Here is a 20,843-nt window from a genome sequence, read left to right as displayed (position 1 = left end):
AAGAGGAAGATGAAGGAGGAGGAGGAGGAGGAAGATGAAGGAGAAGGAGGTGGAAGAGAAGGAGGAGGAAGATGAAGGCTGAAGGAGGGAGGAGGAAGAGGAGGGTTATAAGGAGGATGAAGCATGAGAAGGAGGATGAAGGAGGAGGTGGATGGTGGAGGAGGATGAAGGAGGGATGAAGGAGGAGGATGATGATGAGGATGATAAAGCAGGAGGAGGAGGATGAAGGAGGAGGATGAGGAAGGCTGAAGGATGCTGATGGTGAGGATGAGGATGGTGAGGATGATGGTGGAGGAGGAGGAGGGACAAAGGCTGATTCCAGTGAGGAGGAGGATGGAGAGGGAGGCCGAAGGAGGGCTGAAGGATGCTGATGGTGAGGATGAGGATGGTGAGGATGATGGTGGAGGAGGAGGGATGAAGGCTGATGCCAGTGAGGAGGAGGAGGATGGAGAGGAAGGCCAAAGGAGGGCTGGAGGATGCTGGCGGCGAGGAAGAGGATGGTGAGGAGGATGCTGAGGATGATGGAGGAGGAGGAGGGACGAAGGCTGATGCCAACGAGGAGGAGGAGGATGGAGAGGGAGGCCGAAGGAGGGCGGGCAGATGCTGGCGGCGAGGAAGAGGATGGTGAGGCGGAGGAGGAGGCGGCGGCTCAGGCGAGGACAGTGCGGTCGCGCAGCAGGCGGTGCAGGAGGCCGAAGGACGGGCGGTCGGCGGCGTCGCGGGACCAGCAGCGCAGCATCACCCCGTGCAGCGCCGGAGGGCAGCCCGGAGGGCGGGGCAGGTACTCCTGGGGGCACGGGGGGTCACGGGGGCACTGGGAGTACTGGGGGGCACTGGGAGGAACTGGGAGTACTGAGGGAACTGGGAGGGATGGGGGAACTGGGAGGGATGGGGGAACTGGGAGTAACGGGGGTGGCAGGGAGTAACTGGGAGTAATGGGGGGTAACTGGGAGTGATGGGAGAAACTGGGAGTACTGGGGGAACTGGGGTGGCTGGGAGGAACTGGGAGTACTGGGAGTAATGGGGGTAACTGGGAGTGATGGGAGAAACTGGGAGTACTGGGGGGAATGGGGAGTAACTGGGGAGAACTGGAGTGGCTGGGAGTAACTGGGAGTACTGGGAGTAATGGGGGTACTGAGAGTGATGGGAGAAACTGGGAGTACTGGGGGGAATGGGGAGTAACTGGGGGGAACTGGGGTGACTGGGAGTAACTGGGGGTACTGGGAGGACTGGGGGGGTAACTGGGAGATATGGGAGTAACTGGGAGTACTGGGGAATAACTGGGAGCGATGGGAGGAACTGAGCGTACCGGGGGGGAATTGGGGTGCCTGGGAGTAACTGGGAGTACTGGGAGTACTGGAGGGAACTGGGAGAAACTGGGAGTAAATGGGAATATCTGGGAGTAACTGGGGTAGTGGGGACTAATGGGGGATAACTGGGACTGATGGAAGTAACTGGGAGTATGGGAGTAACGGGGGTGACTGGGAGTAACTGGGAGTCATGGGGGTAACTGGGAGTGACGGGAGTAACTGGGAGTACTGGGAATAATGGGGGGATAGCTGGGAGTGATGGGAGTAACGGGGAGTACTGGGGGAACTGGAAGGAACTGGGAGTACTGAGAGTAACGGGAGTAACTGGGAGTAACTGGGAGTAATGGGGAGTAACTGGGAGTGATGGGAGAAACTGGGAGTACTTGGGGGAACTGGGGTGACTGGGAGTACTGGGGGGGAAACTGGGAGGTATGGGAGTAACTGGGAATACTGGGGAATAACTGGGAGCGATGGGAGACATTGGGAGTACTGGGGGAACTGGAAGGAACTGGGAGTACTGAGAGTAACGGGGTGGCTGGGAGTAACTGGGAGTAATGGGGAGTAACTGGGAGTGATGGGAATAACTGGGAGTACTAGGGGGAACTGGGGTGGCTGGGAGTAACTGGGAGTAATGGCGGGATAACTGGGAGTGATGGGAGGAACTGGGAGTACTGAGGTGACTGGGAGTAACTGGGAGTACTGGGAGTAACTGGGAGTAACTGGGACTAAAGGGGGATAACTGGGAGTACTGGGGGGAACTGGGAGTAATGGGGTGACTGGGAGGGATGGGAGTAACTGGGGTAGTTGGGAGTACTGGGGGGATAACTGGGAGTACTGGGGGTTACTGGGAGTACTGGGGGTTACTGGGCACCTAGAGGGGCACAGCAGGTTCTTCTGGGGACACCCAGGGTCCTCCAGTCCCCCCCAGTGCCTCCCAGTACTCCCCAATCCCACTCAGTGTCCTCCCAGTCCCTCCAAGTCCTGCCCAGTGCCTCCCAGTCGCCTCCAGTCCCCTCCCAGTGTCCTCTCAGTCCCTCCCAACCTGCCCCAGAGAGCCCCAGCATCCCCCCACTGCCCTCCCAGTCTCCTTCCAGTGCCTCCCAGTTCCTCCCAGTACGCCCCCAGCCCCTTCCCGGTGCCCCCCAGTACCTCCCAGTCCCTCCCAGTGGCTCCCACCTTTCTCCCAGTGCCTCCCATCCGCTACCAGTGCCTCCCAGGCCCCTCCCAGTGGCCCCCAGTCCCCTCCCAGCTCTCTCCCAGTCCCCTCCCAGCTCTCTCCCAGTCCCCTCCCAGCTCTCTCCCAGTCCCCTCCCAGCCCTCTTCCTGTCCCCTCCCAGTCCCTCCCAGTGCCTCCCAATCCCCTCCCAGTGCCTCCCAATCCCCTCCCAGTGTCTCCCAATCCCCTCCCAATGCCTCCCAGTCCCTCCCAGTGCCTTCCAGTCCCCTCCCAGTGCCTCCCAGTCCCCTCCCAGTGCTACTCCAGTGCCTCCCAATCCCCTCCCAATCCCCTCCAGTGCCTCCCAGCCCCTCCCGGTGCCTCCCAGTCCCCTCCCAATGCCTCCCAGTCCCCTCCCAATGCCTCCCAGTCCCTCCAAGTGCTGTTCCAGTGCCTCCCAGTCCTCTCCCAGTGCCTCCCAGCCCCTCCCGGTGCCTCCCAGTCCCCTCCCAATGCCTCCCAGTCCCCTCCCAATGCCTCCCAGTCCCTCCAAGTGCTGTTCCAGTGCCTCCCAGTCCTCTCCCAGTGCCTCCCAGTCCCCTCCAAGTGCCCTTCCAGTGCCTCCCAGTCCCTCCCAGTGCCTCCCAGTCCTCTCCCAGTGCCTCCCAGTCCCTCCCAGTCCCCTCCAAGTGCCCTTCCAGTGCCTCCCAGTCCCTCCCAGTGCCTCCCAGTCCTCTCCCAGTGCCTCCCAGTCCCCTCCAAGTGCCCTTCCAGTGCCTCCCAGTCCCTCCCAGTGCCTCCCAGTCCTCTCCCAGTGCCTCCCAGTCCCTCCCAGTCCCCTCCAAGTGCCCTTCCAGTGCCTCCCAGTCCCTCCCAGTGCCTCCCAGTCCTCTCCCAGTGCCTCCCAGTCCCCTCCAAGTGCCCTTCCAGTGCTTCCCAGTCCCTCCCAGTGCCCACCTGGCGGCCCTGGGCGCGGAAGTGGTGCCCGGCGTTGGCGATGACCTGCTCATCGCTCAGGCGCCCGTAGGGCTGCTCGCGGCACCGCGTCAGCACCTCCCACAGCGTCACCCCAAAGGCCCAGGCGTCGCTGGCCGGCGTGAAGGTCCCCTGCGGAGGGGCGGGGACTAGCATGGACACACCCCACGGACACGCCCGTGCAGGCCCCGCCTACCCTCAGCCAACCTATCCCCGTGCTGCAGCCCAAATCCCCTTAACTCCGCCCAATTCCCCCAAATCCCCCTCAAATGCCCCCAAATCCCCTTAACTCCGCCCAATTCCCCCCAAATCCCCCTCAAATGCCCCCAAATCCCCTTAACTCTGCCCAATTCCCCCCAAATCCCCCTCAAATACCCCCAAATCCCCTTAACTCCACCCAATTCCCCCCAAATCCCCCTCAAATGCCCCCAAATCCCCTTAATTCTGCCCGTCTCCCCAAATCCCCCTCAAATGCCCTCAAATCTCCTTAACTCCGCCCAATTCCCCCCAAATCCCCCTCAAATGCCCCCAAATCCCCTTAACACCACCTAATTCCCCCCAAATCCCCCTCAAATGCCCCCAAATCCCCTTAACTCCGCCCAATTCCCCCCAAATCCCCCTCAAATGCCCCCAAATCCCCTTAACTCCACCCAATTCCCCCCAAATCCCCCTCAAATGCCCCCAAATCCCCTTAACTCCACCCAATTCCCCCCAAATCCCCCTCAAATGCCCCCAAATCCCCTTAATTCTGCCCAAGTCTCCCCAAATCCCCCTCAAATGCCCTCAAATCCCCTTAACTCCACTCAATTCCCCCCAAATCCCCCTCAAATACCCCCAAATCCTCTTAACTCTGCCCAATTCTGCCCCAATTCCCCTTCCCCACCACAAATCCCCTTAACTCTGCCCCTCGCTATGCCCAAGTCTTCCCAAATCCCCTTAACTCCACCCAATTCCCCCCAAATCCCCCTCAAATGCCCCCAAATCCCCTTAACACCACCCAATTCCCCCCAAATCCCCCTCAAATGCCCCCAAATCCCCTTAACTCCGCCCAATTCCCCCCAAATCCCCCTCAAATACCCCCAAATCCCCTTAACGCCGCCCAATTCCCCCCAAATCCCCCTCAAATACCCCCAAATCCCCTTAACACCACCCAATTCCCCCCAGATCCCCCTCAAATACCCCCAAATCCCCTTAACACCACCCAATTCCCCCCAAATCCCCCTCAAATGCCCCCAAATCCCCTTAACTCCGCCCAATTCCCCCCAGATCCCCCTCAAATGCCCCCAAATCCCCTTAACTCCGCCCAATTCCCCCCAAATCCCCCTCAAATACCCCCAAATCCCCTTAAGTCCACCCAAGACTCCCCAAATCCCCTTAACTCCGCCCAGTTCCCCCCAAATCCTCCTCAAATGCCCCCAAATCCCCTTAACTCCACCCAATTCCCCCCAAATCCCCCTCAAATACCCCCAAATCCCCTTAACTCCACCCAATTCCCCCCCAAATCCCCCTCAAATACCCCCAAATCCCCTTAACTCCACCCAATTCCCCCACAAATCCCCCTCAAATACCCCCAAATCCCCTTAAGTCCACCCAAGACTCCCCAAATCCCCTTAACTCCGCCCAGTTCCCCCCAAATCCTCCTCAAATGCCCCCAAATCCCCTTAACTCCACCCAATTCCCCCCAAATCCCCCTCAAATGCCCCCAAATCCCCTTAACACCACCCAATTCCCCCCAAATCCCCCTCAAATACCCCCAAATCCCCTTAACTCTGCCCAATTCCCCCCCAAATCCCCCTCAAATACCCCCAAATCCCCTTAAGTCCACCCAAGACTCCCCAAATCCCCTTAACTCCACCCAGTTCCCCCCAAATCCTCCTCAAATGCCCCCAAATCCCCTTAACTCCGCCCAATTCCCCCCAAATCCCCCTCAAATACCCCCAAATCCCCTTAACGCCGCCCAATTCCCCCCAAATGCCCCCAAATCCCCTTAACTCCCCCCAACTCTACCCCAATTCCCCTTCCCCACCCCAAATCCCCTTAACTCTGCCCCTCGCTATGCCCCTCCCTCCCCCTTTAGCCCCTCCCTCCCCCCTTTAGCCCCGCCCCTCCCCTCGCTCACCATGAGGATGCACTCCCAGGCCATCCACCGGATGGGCAGCAGGGCCCGGCCCCGTACCCGGTAATAATCGGCGGCGTAGAGGTGCCGGCTCATGCCGAAATCGGCCACCTTGACGGTGAAGCCCTCGCCCACCAGGCAGTTGCGGGTGGCCAGGTCGCGGTGGACGAAGTTCAAGCCGGCCAGGAACCGCATCCCCGAGGCGATCTGGGCCCCCACGTGCAGCAGGGTGGCCAGGCTGGGGTGGGCGGGGCGTCAGAAGGGGCGGGGCTTAAAGGGGTGGGGCATCGAGGGGTGGGGCGTGGGAGGGTGGGGTTGGGGAGGGGCTGGGGGGGGAAGAGAGGAGCTCTGGGGGCCTGGGGTGGAAGAGGAAGGGGCGGGGCTGAAGGGGAGGGGGCGTGGTTAAAGAGGAAGGGGTGGGGCTTAAGGGGGTGGGGCTTCAGGGGGGTGGGGCATGGGAGGGTGGGGCTGGGGAGGGGCTAAGGGAGGGGTGGGGGGGAAGAGAGGAGCTCTGGGGTCTGGGGTGGAAGAGGAAGGGGCGGGGCTGAATGGGAGGGGGCGTGGTTAAAGAGGAAGGGGTGGGGCTTAAGGGGGTGGGGCTTAAGGGGGGTGGGGTGTGGGAGGGTGGGGTTGGGGAGGGGCTGAAGGAGGGGCGGAGCTAAATTGAAGGGGTGGGGCTAAAGGTCAAGAAGAAAGAGCAAGGGGACTAATGGCAAGGGGCGTGGCTTACAGCCAAGGGGCGGTGCTACAAGGAAAGGGGCGGGGCTTATAGACATGGGGCAGGGCTGCTGAGAAAAGAGGTGTGGCTAAAGGGGAGAGGCGTGGCTTGCAAGAAGGGGGTGGGACCTATAGGCAAGGGGGTGGGCAAAACAGGAGGGGGGCGTGTCTTGCAGGCAAGGGGCGGAGCCTGGGGGTGGGGTGGAGCAATGGGCGGGGCCAAAGAGCAGTGGGGTGGGGAAGGGCCGGGCTTAAAGGGGCAGGACCCCTGAGGGGTTGAAAGGGGGGGCTCAAAGGGGGTGTGGCTTGAGAGGGCGTGGCTTGAGGGTGTGGCTCGAGGGGGCGTGTCCTACCTGAGGGCGGGGCCGCGGGGCCCCCCCAGGAACTGGTGGAGGTCGCCGTGCTCCATGTACTCGGTGATGATGCAGAGGGGGCCGGCCCCCGCGCACACCCCCAGCAGCCGCACGATGTTGGGGTCCCGCAGGCGCCCCAGGGTCCGCGCCTCCTGCAGGAAGTCCCGCCTGCGCCCCCGTCAGCTGCCCCGCCTCCTTCCTGCGCCCCGCCCTGCCCCGCCCCGGCCCCCGCCCCGCCCCGCCCCGGCCCCCGCCCCGTACCTGGCGTTCTTGGTGGCGTCGGGGCGCAGGACCTTGACGGCGACCAGCAGGGGGCGCCCTCGGGGGAGGTCGGGGGGGCGGGAGAGGGGGGGCAGAGCCTGGGGGTCCTCCACCTCGCACAGCAGCACCTACCCGGGGGGAGCGTGGCCTCGGCATGGGGCGGGGCTAAGCCCCAGGGGCGGGGCTAACCCCCTCGGGGCGGGGCTAAACTCCCCGGGGGCGGGGCCAAACTCCCCGGGGGCGGGGCCAAACTCCCCGGGGGCGGGGCTTGCGTTCCCTGGGCAAGGCTCGACTGAAAGGGCGTGGCTTCGCCCTGGGGCGGGGTTTCATGCATGGGGGCGTGGCTTCAGCTCCAGGGGTGGAGCTTGGGTGGGGGTCAAGGGGGCGGGGCTTATAGGAGCAGAGCTTCTGTGGGGGTGTGGCTTATAGGAGGGGCGTGGCTTCCCTGCATAGGGAGCTTATGGGAGGGGTGGGGTGCCGAGGGGGGTGGGGCTAGTATAAAAGGGGCGGAGTTGGGAATGGGGGGGTGGGGCCTGTCATGGGTCGGCCCAGCAAATGGGGGCGTGGCCAAACGCAAATGGGTGTGGCTTGTGCCCACAGGGCGGGGCAGGGCATGGGGGGGTAGCGACAAGAAGGTGGGGCCTGTGGAAAGGGGCGTGGCCAGTCACACCAAGGGGTGGGGCTTCATCCAAGGGGGCAGGGCCAACACTCAAGGGGTGGGGCTCATGCTGAGGGGGCGGGGCTTACCTCTCCAAACTGCCCCTCCCCCAGCTTCTCGCGGAAGCGGAGGCGCCGGCGGGGGAAGGCGGGGAGGGCGGGGCTTGGGGCGGGGCCGGGGGCGGGGCCAGCCACGGCGTAGGCGGAGCCTCCAGTGACGTCAGCTTCCGCATAGGCCCCCGCCCCCCCCTCGGGCTCTTCCGCACCTGCGGGGGTGGGGTGTCAGTGGGGGTGGGGCTAGAGTGGGAGGGGCAGGGAAACACCCAAGGGGTGGGGCTTCTCCAAGGGGGCGTGGCTTCACCAAAAAGGGAGGGGCCACGGCAGGAGGGGCATTGGAAGGGGAGGGGTTACAGCCAGAGGGGTCGGGATGGTGGTAAGAGGAGGAGGGGCTACAACAAGGGGGAGGAGTCAACCCAGGAGAGGGCGGGGCTACAGCAGGGGTAGGCCAAAAGAGGCGGGGCTATGGCAAGAAGAGGTGGGGCTGCAGGGAAGGGGCGGGGCTTCAGCAAGGGCGGGGTTACACCAGCAGGAGGCGGCACTTCACCCAAAGGGGGTGGGGCTTCCCCAAAGGGGGCAGGACCAGTCATGGATGAGGGTGGGGCCAAGGGGGGTTGGAGGCGTGGCTGCCCATCTCCCCCGCCCCCCTCCGCCCTTACCGTCTGTATTGATTGGCTTAGCCCCATCAGGTGGGGCTCGAGCGAGCCCTCCCATTGGCTGGGCGTAGGTGGCCAGCAGGAGCCGATAGGCCGGGTTGGCAAGGGGTGCTGCTGCGGGGGAGGGAGGAGTCAGGTGAAGGGGCGGGGCCAGGAGGCTCCGCCCTCCCCCCCAGCAGCAAGGTGGGTTCCCAACGTGGGAGGACGGGGGGTTGGGATGGACCCTGGTGTCCGTGTGGTCTCCATCCATCTGTCCGTCCATCCACGTGGTCTCCATCGATCTCCATGTGGGCCCCGCCCACCTGCCCCGCCCTCCCTCCATCCCCATGATGGGCTCCATTCCCTCCCTCCCCTCCTTCCCCCGCTGGCTCCAGCCATCCAGGTCTCACTCCATCCATCCCTCCATCCATCCATCCATCCCCACGTGGTCTCCATCCATCCATCCATCCATCCATCCCCACGTGGTCTCCATCCATCCATCCATCCATCCATCCCCACGTGGTCTCCATCCATCCATCCATCCATCCATCCATCCATCCATCCCCACGTGGTCTCCATCCATCCATCCATCCATCCATCCAACCCCACGTGGTCTCCATCCATCCATCCATCCATCCATCCCCACGTGGTCTCCATCCATCCATCCATCCATCCATCCCCACGTGGTCTCCATCCATCCATCCATCCATCCATCCCCGCGTGGTCTCCATCCATCCATCCATCCATCCATCCAACCCCATGTGGCCTCCATCCATCCATCCATCCCCACGTGGTCTCCATCCATCCATCCATCCATCCATCCATCCAACCCCACGTGGTCTCCATCCATCCATCCATCCATCCATCCAACCCCACGTGGTCTCCATCCATCCATCCATCCATCCATCCCCACGTGGTCTCCATCCATCCATCCATCCATCCATCCAACCCCACGTGGTCTCCATCCATCCATCCATCCATCCATCCATCCCCACGTGGTCTCCATCCATCCATCCATCCATCCATCCCCACGTGGTCTCCATCCATCCATCCATCCCCATGTGGTCTCCATCCATCCATCCATCCATCCATCCCCACGTGGTCTCCATCCATCCATCCATCCATCCATCCCCGCGTGGTCTCCATCCATCCATCCATCCATCCATCCCCACGTGGTCTCCATCCATCCATCCATCCATCCATCCATCCATCCATCCATCCCCACGTGGTCTCCATCCCTCCCTCCCTCCTCCACTCACCGGGTCCAGGGGGGACCGGGGGCAGCGATGGCCGCGACCGCGTCGGCTCCTGGTACTCGCCCTGGCCGGGGGGGATGCGCTCGTAGCGGGGGGGGTCCCCGCGCCGCCCCCGTCGCGTTGTTGATGACGATGGTGTCACCCGGCACCGAGAGCTGCACCCGCAGCTCGTCCTCCGAGGGCCGGCGCTGGGCCTGTGGGCAGGACCCTCAGGTGGACCCAGGCGTCCGGGCTCCCAGTTCCTCCCAGTTGACCCCACACCCTCCTAGACCTTGGCTGGTGGACCCAGACATGAGGGCTCCCAGTTCCTCCCAGTTGACCCCACACCCTCCTAGACCTTGGGCAGTGGACCCAGGCATCCGGGCTCCCAGTTCCTCCCAGTTGACCCCACACCCTCCTAGACCTTGGGCACTGCACCCAGGCATCCGGGCTCCCAGTTCCTCCCAGTTGACCCCACACCCTCCTAGACCTTGGCCGGTGGACCCAGACATGAGGGCTCCCAGTTCCTCCCAGTTGACCCCACACCCTCCTAGACCTTGGGCAGTGGACCCAGGCATCCGGGCTCCCAGTTCCTCCCAGTTGACCCCACACCCTCCTAGACCTTGGGCACTGCACCCAGGCATCCGGGCTCCCAGTTCCTCCCAGTTGACCCCACACCCTCCTAGACCTTGGCCGGTGGACCCAGACATGAGGGCTCCCAGTTCCTCCCAGTTGACCCCACACCCTCCTAGACCTTGGGCAGTGGACCCAGGCATCCGGGCTCCCAGTTCCTCCCAGTTGACCCCACACCCTCCTAGACCTTGGGCACTGCACCCAGGCATCCGGGCTCCCAGTTCCTCCCAGTTGACCCCACCACCCTCCCAGATCTTGAGCACTGCACCCAGGCATCCGGGCTCCCAGTTCCTCCCAGTTGACCCCACCACCCTCCTAGACCTTGGGCACTGGACCCAGGCGTCCGGGCTCCCAATTCCTCCCAGTTGAGCCCACCACCCTCCCAGACCTTGGGCACTGGACCCAGGCGTCCGGGCTCCCAATTCCTCCCAGTTGAGCCCACTACCCCACTCACCTTCCCCAGTATCTTCTTCCAGTACTGCCGCCAGAGGATGAGGAAGATGACACCCAATAGGAGCAAGATGATGGCCACCAGGCAGCCAATCAGGATGGACGTGTGGCTGTGGTCGGCTTTGGCGACCGGCTGCCCTGGCTTGGGGTCCCCAGGTGCTGCTGGGGGGGACGGTGGTGGGCAGGGTCCTATCATGGCCCCGCCCCCTCAGGTCCTGCCCCATTAAGCCCCGCCCCATTAAGCCCCGCCTTACCCAGGGTAGTGAGGTTGGTAGCCACGTCCCCGTGCCAGGGGTCCTCAGGGACGGCCATGACCCCTGCCGAGGGGTCAGGGGGGGCGGCTGGGGGCCACCCACTGGCACCCACCGCCTCCTCCACCACGTCTGTGGGGAGAGAGCCCCACGGCACCTTAACGAGGGAGCTAACGAGGGCGGGGGCAGTGGCCAAGCCACTCAAACAAACCGCCTTCCCATTGGCCAACAGGCCAACCAACTGGCTCATGAGTTGGTTGACCCCCAACCAAGCAATCACTCAACCAGCTTTGACCTAAGCCAACCAACTAGTCAAGCAACCAACCAGCTAACCAACTGGCCAACCAACCTGGCCTTTGACTCACCGACCAGTCACATGACGCCTCAAACATCTAACCAGTTGCCCCATCATCCAACTAACTAATCAAGAGGCAACCAGGTAACCAGCTGGTCACCGTTGGACTGGTTAACCTACTGACAATCCAGTCCTGCGTCCAACCACCCCAGCACCCAAACAGTGACCCCAGCACCCAACCAACGACCCCGTCACCCAACTAACCACCCCAGCACCCAACCAATGACCCCATCATCCAACTAACCACCCCAGCACCCAACCAACCACCCGGTCACCCAACCAACCACCCCAGCACCCAACCAATCACCCCTTCACCCAACCAACCACCCCAGCACCCAACCAATCACCCCTTCACCCAACCAACCACCCCAGCACCCAAGCAATGACCTCAGCACCCAACCAATGACCCCAGCACCCAACCAACCACCCCAGCACCCAACCAACTACCCCAGCACCCAACCAATCACCCCTTCACCCAACCAACCACCCCAGCACCCAACCAATCACCCCTTCACCCAACCAACCACCCCAGCACCCAAGCAATGACCTCAGCACCCAACCAATGACCCCAGCACCCAACCAACCACCCCAGCACCCAACCAACTACCCCAGCACCCAACCAATGTCCCCATCACCCAACCAACCACACCAGCACCCAAACAATGACCCCATCACACAAGCAATGACCTCATCACCCAACCAACCACCCCAGCAACCAACCAATGACCCCATCACCCAACTAACCACCCCATCACCCAAACAACCACCCCAGCACCCAACCAATGACCCCATCACCCACCCAACCACCCCAGCACCCAACCAATGACCCCAGCACCCAACCAACCACCCCAGCACCCAACCAATGACCCCAGCACCCAACCAATGACCCCCAGCACCCAACCAACCACCCTGTCACCCAACCATCCAACCCAAGAGCCAATCCGCTGGGGGAGGATGCCAAGGCCCAGGTAGATCTGGAGGCCGCCTGGCATAGTAGGACTCACCCGAGAGGAAGGTGATCTCGCTGAAGAGCATCCACTCCCCGGTGAAGAAGAAGTGGCACTGGATGAAGCGGGCCTGGCGCCCACCCAGGGGTACGGTGACCGAGCGGGGCGCTGGGGTCCTTGACGGTCCCACCCAGGCTGTGGGTGGCCGGGGTGGGCTCCCAGGCCGTGGCCAGGCTCCTCTTGAAGCGGCACTCCACCTCCCCGAAGATGCTCACCCCCCGCGTGTGCATGTTGTTGCAGTGAACCTTGGGGGGGGGGGGGGGGGGGGTTGCTGGGTGTTGGCCACCGTCCCATGATGCCCTGGGGCAGCTGGTGGGGGTGCTAAGCCAAAGGGTCCCCAATGGGAAGTTCCAGATCCTGAGGTGGGGTTGACGTGGTGGCCCCTTGTGGGTGCACCCCATGGCTGGCCAATCCCACAATTCCCGGGGCAGACCCCTTGCCCAAACCCCCATGATACCCTGGGCCACCCATTGCCCTCACTCCCATGATCCCCTGGGGCACCCCATTGCCCACCATCCCCTGCTCCCCAACCCACCCCACCCCGATGCCCTAGGGCACCCCCTTTCCCCCCTTCCCACCATGCCCTGGGCCCCCCCTCCCACTATCCCAGCATGCCGCGGGGCACCTGCATGGCACGGAAGGCCCGGAGACCCTCGAACTCAAACTCCAGCTCCACGTGGGGTCGGGGGCCGGGGGGCCGGCGCCATCCCACGTAGTCGTAGCCCGGCCAAAGACGCCGCTCGCGGCTCCGTATGAAGTCATCCAGCCCCAGCACCCCGTCCGCCAGCTGGCCCAGCCCCCCAAACTGCAGCCTGGGGGGGTGGGAGACACCCAGACACCTGGGTCCCTCCATCCCACCCACCCAGGACCCCCCCCCCAGTGACACCCTTGGGGTCAAGGGGCTCCCGGACGCCTGGGTCCCTCCATCCCACCCACCTGGGACCCCCCCCCCAGTGACACCCTTGGGGTCAAGGGGGTCCCGGACGCCTGGGTCCCTCCATCCCACCCACCCGGGACCCCCCAAGTGACAACTGGGGGCAATTGGGGCCGTTTTGGGGACATCGGGGTCAACTTGGGGACAACTGGGGCCAGATGGGGCAATTTGGGGACAGTCTGAGGCTCTTTTGGGACAGTGGGTGACAGTTTGAGGCTGTTTGGGGCCAACAGTTGAGAATTTGGGGACAGTTTGGGCTGTTTGGGGACAGTTGGGGACAGCAGGGAACAATTTGGGGCCATTTTGAGCCAATGGTTGACTATCTGAGGACACTTTGGGATCATTTGGGGAGAGTGGTGGATGGTTGGGGACAATCTGGGGACAGTTGCAGCCTGTTTGGAGATGTTTGGGACAGTCAGGGATGGCCAAGGGCAGTTTGGGGACACTTGGGGACAGTTGGGGATGGTTTGGGGAAACTTGGGGATGGCCAAGGCTTGTTGGGGACACTTGGGGACAGTTTGAGAACTGTTGGGGACAGCTGGGGAAGTCCAGGGACAGTCTGGGGACAGTTTGGGGACACTTGGGGTTGGTTTTGGGACACTTGAGGACAGATTGAGGAGTGCTGGGGACAGCTGAAGATGTTCAGGGACAGTCTGGGACAGTTTGGGGACAATTGCAAATGGCCTGGGGACACTCGGAGATGGTCAAAGCTGGTTGGGGACACTTGGGGACAGTTTGAGGACCGTTGGGGACACCTGCAGAGGTCCAGGGACACTCTGAGGATGGTTTGGGGACACTTGGAGATGGCCAAAGCTGGTTGGGGACAGTTTGAAGACCGCTGAGGGCAGCTGAGGAGGTTCAGGGACAGTCTGGGGACAATTGTGGACAGTTTGGGGACACCTGAGGATGGCTGAGAACATTTTGGGGCCAGCTGGGGCCAACGTGGGGGCTCTTGGGGACAGTTGGGGACACGTGGGGGACTCACGGGCCAACGCTGTATCCATCGTAGGTGGAGTCGTTGAGGACGACGGGTGCCGGGTCGAGTGCCATCACCTGTCCCCGCGGCGCCGTGTAGGACAGGAGCCCAGCTGGGGACAGGGGACACATCACCACGGGGCCACCGCGGGGTTGAGTGGGGGACGTGGGGATGGGGGACCACCACCCTGGGGGACACCCCCGGGCTTTGAGATGGGGTGGCACTTTGGGGGGGTGATGGAGTGGGATGGAGGTGACACGGGGTGACATGGGGTGACACAGGGTGACGGGGGGGGTGACAAGGGACCGCTCACCGTCCCACGGGCAGCCGTAGAGCTCCAGGCGCAGGCAGACGCTCATGGCGCGGGGGGCCCGGGGGTAGACACGCAGCGCCCGTGCCACAGGGGGGGGCGCCAGGTCCTTCAGCACCACCCCCTCGGGGTCCTCGTTACCCCCGATCACCTGCGTCACCGGGATCCGCTGGGATCCCCGGGGGTGCCGATCCCACCGCCGGGGACCTCCCCAGTGACCCCGGGGGTGTCCTGGGCCCCCCCCTCCGTGAGCCCAGGGATCCTCGGGGATCCTGTTGATCCCCGGGATCTCCCAAGGATCCCATTGTCCCCCAAGATCCCTCCCAGGGATCCCCAGGAATCTCCCAGGGATCCCACCACCACCCCAAGATCCCAGTGTCCCCAGCGATCCCATTGACCCCCGGGAACTCCCAAGGATTCCATTGTCCCCCGAGATCCCACTGCCCTCCCAGATATCCCAGGAATCTCCCAGGGATCCCCAGGGATCACCACTGCCCTCCCAGGATCCCAGTGTCCCCAGCGATCCCTGGGGATCCCCAAGGATCCCATTGACCCTTGGGATCTCCCAGGGATCCCATTGTCCCCCGAGATCCCGCTGCCCTCCCAGGGATCCCCAGGAATCCCCCAGGGATCCCCAGGGATCACCACCACCACCCCAGGATCCCAGTGTCCCCAGCGATCCCTGAGGATCCCCCGGTTACTAGAGCACCCCAACATCCCCAGGATGTCCCCAAGGTGTCCCCAGGGTCCTCGATCACCTCAGCACCCCAACACCCCCAAGGTCCCCAAGATGTCCCTAAGGTCCCCGGTCACAGCACCCCAACATCTCCAAGGTCCCCAAGGTGTCCCCAGGGTCCCTGGTCACCTCAGCACCCCAACACCCCAAAGGTCCCCAAGGTGTCTCCAAGGTCCCCGGTCACAGCACCCCAACATCCCCAAGGTCCCCAAGGTCCCCAGTCACCTCAGCACCCCAACACACCCAAGGTCCCCAAGGTGTCCCCAAGGTCCCCGGTCACAGCACCCCAACATCTCCAAGGTCCCCAAGGTGTCCCCAAGGTCCCTGGTCACCTCAGCACCCCAACATCCCCAAGGACCCCAAGGTGTTCCCAAGGTCCCCAGTCACCTCAGCACCCCAACACCCCAAAGGTCCCCAAGGTGTCTCCAAGGTCCCCGGTCACCTCAGCACCCCAACATCCCCAAGGTCCCCAAGGTCCCCAGTCACCTCAGCACCCCAACATCCCCAAGGTCCCCAAGATGTCCCCAAGGTCCCCGGTCACAGCACCCCAACATCTCCAAGGTCCCCAAGGTGTCCCCAAGGTCCCTGGTCACCTCAGCACCCCAACACCCCAAAGGTCCCCAAGGTGTCTCCAAGGTCCCCGGTCACAGCACCCCAACATCCCCAAGGTCCCCAAGGTCCCCAGTCACCTCAGCACCCCAACACCCCCAAGGTCCTCAAGGTGTCCCCAAGGTCCCCGTTCACAGCACCCCAACATCCCCAAGGTCCCCAAGATGTCCCCAAGGTCCCTGGTCACAGCACCCCAACATCCCCAAGGTCCCCAAGGTGTCCCCAAGGTCCCTGGTCACCTCAGTGCCCCATCGGTCGCGCCAGCGCAGCCAGCGGTGCCGGTCACGGCTGTAGCGCAGCCGGTAGGCATGTGCGAACTCCCTGCCGTGGCCACCGGCGTGACGTCCCTGTGTCCCCACCAGTGTCACCACGTGCAGCCGACCCAGGTCCACCTCCAGGAACTCCTCCTCCTCCGGAAAGACGGGACCCGCGGGACACCAGGCGCCGTCCCCATCGCTGCGACCCAGCCTGGGGACACGGGGACGTCCTGGGGACACCGGGGACGTGGGGATGCCTGGGGACACCAGGCACCGTCCCCATTGCTGTGGCCCAGGTTGGGGACATGGGGATGTCCTGGGGACGTGGGGGTACCTGGGGACACCCAGGGGACATGGGGACATCCTAGGGACACCTAAAGGATGTGGGGACACCCAGGGGACATGGGGACACTCAGAGGACATGGGGACATCCAGGGGAGATGGGGACACTAGGAGGACATGGGGACATCATAGGGACACTCGGGGATATGGGGACACCTGGGGAAGATGGGGGCACCCAGGGGACATGGGGACATCCTAGGGACACCCAGGGGACATGGGGACACTTGGAGGACATGGGAACATCATGGGGACACTCAGGGATATGGGGACACATGGAGACACCCAGGAGGACAGAGGGACATGGGGACACCCGAGGATACAAGGACACCCAGGGGACACAGGGACACCCAGGAGGACAGAGGGACCTGGGGACACCCGGGGGACCCTGGGTGGCACAGGACAGTACTGGGTGGGGGCACTGGGCCATACTGGGCCATACTGGGCTATACTGGGCCATACTGGGCCTCCTTGGCCACGGCAGGCAGCGGTGGCTCTGGGGTGGGGACACTGGGGGACTCTGGGAGGGGACACTGCAGGGGGTGGGTGCTGGGAGGGGGGTACTGGGCCATACTGGTGTGTACTGGTGTATACTGGTGCGTACTGGGCTCACCGGCCGTGGCGGGCGGCGGTGGAGTCGGACCAGGCGCTGGAGGCCGAGAGGCGGCTGTCGGGGATGGAGCCGTCCTCCATGCCCAGGGCGAAGCGGCACCTGCCTGGGGGACACGGGGGACATTGGGGACACGGGGGACATGGGGGGGCGTATGGGGACACAGGGGGACGTGGGGGACACGGAGACTTGGGGGGACATTAGGGACACGGGGGACATGGGGGACGTGGGGGACAATGGGACATGGGGAACACACGGGGACATTGGGGACATGGGGGACACAGGAGGACGTGGGGGACATTGGGGATGGGAAGGACATGGGGGACATTGGGGACACGGGGGGATGTGGGGGACATGGGGGGATGTGGGAGACTCAGGGAGACATTGGGGACACAGGGGACATGAGGAACACATGGGGACATTGGGGCCACGGGGGATATGGGGGACACGGGAGGACGTGGGGGACAGTGGGGATGAGGGCGACATGGGGACACAGGGACTTGGGGGGACATTGGGGACACAGGGGACTTGGGGGAGTGGGGGACAATGGGACATGGGGAACACAGGGGGACATTTGGGACACGGGGGACATGGGGGACATTGGGGACACGGGGGACATTGGGGACATGGGGGACACGGGGGACACAGGGGACATTGGAGACACAGGGGACATGGGGGACATTGGGGACACGGGGGACATGGGGGACACGGGGGACATGGGGACTCAGGGGGACACACAGGGGACACACTGGCCTCATCCCCTGCAGACCCCGTACGCAGCCCCTATACAGCCCCTATGGCCCTCCTGCCCCATAGAGCCGCTATAGGGCACCCACAGCCCCACGTGGCCCCTTCCCACCCCCTATGGCCCTCCTGCCCTATAGGGCTCCTATAGGTCACCCACCGCCCATAGGGAACCTATAGGGGACCTGCAACTCGCTGTGGCCCCTATAGGAGTCCCACGGCCCCACAGGGCCCCTATAAGCTCCCTATAGCCCTCCCATCCCATAGGGGCCCTATAGGGAACCCACAACCTCACGTGGCCCCTACACACCCCCTATGACTCTCCCACCCCACAGGAGCCCTATACACCCCATAGGGGACCCAGAGTCTCACGTGGCCCTTATGGACCCCATAAGGGACCCACAGCCTCAGGTGTCCAGAGCCTCATGCGGTCCCTATGGATCCCATAGGGGACCCAGAGCCTCACGTGGCCCCTATAGACCCCATAGGGGATCCACAGCCTCACATAGCCCATAGGGGACCCAAAGGCTCACGTGGCCCCTATGGACCCCATAGGTGATCCACAGCCTCACATGGCCCCTATGGACCCCATAGGGGACCCACAACCTCAGCTGGCCCATAGGTGACCCAAAGCTTCACGTGGTCCCTATGGACGCCATAGGGGATCCACAGCCTCACGTGGCCCCTATGGACCCCATAGGGGACCCACAGCCTCAGCTGGCCCATAGTTGACCCAAAGCTTCACGTGGCCCCTATGGACCCCATAGGGGACCCACAACCTCAGCTGGCCCATAGGTGACCCAAAGCTTCACGTGGTCCCTATGGACGCCATAGGGAATCCACAGCCTCACGTGGCCCCTATGGACCCCATAGGGTATCCACAGCCTCACGTGGCCCCTATGGACCCCATAGGGGACCCACAACCTCAGCTGGCCCATAGTTGACCCAAAGCTTCACGTGGTCCCTATGGACGCCATAGGGGATCCACAGCCTCACGTGGCCCCTATGGACCCCATAGGTGATCCAGAGCTTCACGTGACCCCTATGGACCCCATAGGGGACCCACAACCTCAGCTGGCCCATAGTTGACCCAAAGCTTCACGTGGTCCCTATGGACGCCATAGGGGATCCACAGCCTCACGTGGCCCCTATGGACCCCATAGGGTATCCACAGCCTCACATGGCCCCTATGGACCCCATAGGGGACCCACAACCTCAGCTGGCCCATAGGTGACCCAAAGCTTCACGTGGTCCCTATGGATGCCATAGGGGATCCACAGCCTCACGTGGCCCCTATGGACCCCATAGGGTATCCACAGCCTCACATGGCCCCTATGGACCCCATAGGGGACCCACAACCTCAGCTGGCCCATAGGTGACCCAAAGCTTCACATGGTCCCTATGGACCCCATAGGGTATCCACAGCCTCACATGGCCCCTATGGACCCCATAGGGTATCCACAGCCTCACATGGCCCCTATGGACCCCATAGGGGACCCACAACCTCAGCTGGCCCATAGGTGACCCAAAGCTTCACATGGTCCCTATGGACCCCATAGGGTATCCACAGCCTCACATGGCCCCTATGGACCCCATAGGGGACCCACAACCTCAGCTGGCCCATAGGTGCCCCAAAGCTTCACGTGGTCCCTATGGACCCCATAGGTGATCCAGAGCTTCACGTGACCCCTATGGACCCCATAGGGGACCCACAACCTCAGCTGGGCCATAGGTGACCCAAAGCTTCACGTGGTCCCTATGGACGCCATAGGGGATCCACAGCCTCACGTGGCCCCTATGGACCCCATAGGGGACCCACAACCTCAGCTGGGCCATAGGTGACCCAAAGCTTCACGTGGTCCCTATGGACGCCATAGGGGATCCACAGCCTCACGTGGCCCCTATGGACCCCATAGGGTATCCACAGCCTCACATGGCCCCTATGGACCCCATAGGGGACCCACAACCTCAGCTGGGCCATAGGTGACCCAAAGCTTCACGTGGTCCCTATGGACGCCATAGGGGATCCACAGCCTCACGTGGCCCCTATGGACCCCATAGGGGACCCACAGCCTCAGGTGGCCTCTATGGACCCCGTAGGAGACCCAGAGGCTCACGCGGCCCCTATGGAGCTATAGGCCCCTATAGGGGCCCCCCGCCGCCCCATAGGGTCTCACCCAGGTCGAGGTGCCCCCCGAGCTGCAGCCCCGACGCCTGAGTCCCCGCGGCCAGCAGCAGGAGGGGGAGGGGCAGGACCCCCATGGTGGCCCCGGCCCCGCCCGGTCACCGCACCTGGGGACAGCGAAGGGACACTGGGAGTCACTGGGAGGCACTGGGATGGGAACTGGGGGCACTGGGAGGGGAGGGATGGGGACTGGGAGGGAACTGGGAGGACTGGGAGTGGAACTGGGGGCACTGGGAGGGTAGGGATGGGGACTGGGAGGGAACTGGGAGGACTGGGAGTGGAACTGGGAGGACTGGGAGGGGAGGAATGGGGATTGGGAGGGAACTGGGAGGACTGGGAGTGGAACTGGGGGCACTGGGAGGGGTGGGATGGGGACTGGGAAGACTGAGAGGGGAACTGGGGGCACTGGCATAGGGACTGGGAGGACTGGGAGGGGAACTGGGAGGACTGAGAGGACTGGGAGGGGACCTGGGAGCACTGGGAGTACTGGGATAGGGACTGGGAGGGGAACAGGGAGGACTGGGATAGGGACTGGGAGCACTGGGAGGGGAACTGGGAGGACTGGATGGAACTGGGAGCACTGGGAGGGGAACTGGGAGGACTGGGATAGGGATTGGGGGCACTGAGAGGACTGGGAGAGGAATTGGGAGTACTGGGAGGAAATGGGGAGCACTGGGAGGGGAACTGGGAGGGGAACTGGGAGGACTGGGATAGGGATTGGGGGCACTGAGAGGACTGGGAGGGGAATTGGGAGTACTGGGAGGAAACTGGGAGCACTGGGAGGGGAACAGGGAGGACTGGGATAGGGACTGGGAGGGGAACTGGGCGGACTGGGATAGGGATTGGGGGCACTGAGAAGACTGGGAGGGGAATTAAGAGTACTGGGAGGAAACTGGAAGCACTGGGAGGGGAACTGGGAGGACTGGGAGGGGAACTGGGAGGACTGGGAGGGGAATTGGGAGTACTAGGAGGAAA

At 63.4% G+C, this 20,843-nt stretch overlaps 1 protein-coding gene across 1 annotated transcript; it reads right to left on the bottom strand.

The window, feature by feature from the left end:
* Positions 1-649: 649 nt before the first annotated feature.
* DDR1 (discoidin domain receptor tyrosine kinase 1) lies at positions 650-19,945 on the bottom strand. The gene is given in 19 exon segments (XM_059833100.1): positions 650-787; positions 3,424-3,573; positions 5,561-5,795; positions 6,628-6,795; positions 6,889-7,016; positions 7,636-7,811; positions 8,262-8,369; positions 9,497-9,590; positions 9,592-9,687; positions 10,560-10,714; positions 10,810-10,938; positions 12,166-12,271; positions 12,273-12,413; positions 12,794-12,980; positions 14,088-14,190; positions 14,392-14,539; positions 15,973-16,201; positions 16,943-17,045; positions 19,861-19,945. Coding segments are annotated over 19 exon segments (2,679 nt in total).
* Between the last annotated feature and the right edge of the window lie 898 nt (positions 19,946-20,843).

Source organism: Gavia stellata, chromosome 39 (genome assembly GCF_030936135.1).
Source record: "Gavia stellata isolate bGavSte3 chromosome 39, bGavSte3.hap2, whole genome shotgun sequence".
NCBI classification, from domain to species: Eukaryota; Metazoa; Chordata; class Aves; order Gaviiformes; family Gaviidae; genus Gavia; species Gavia stellata.
Note: the sequence above shows the minus strand (reverse complement) of the source record. Positions and strands in the feature narration are given on the sequence as shown.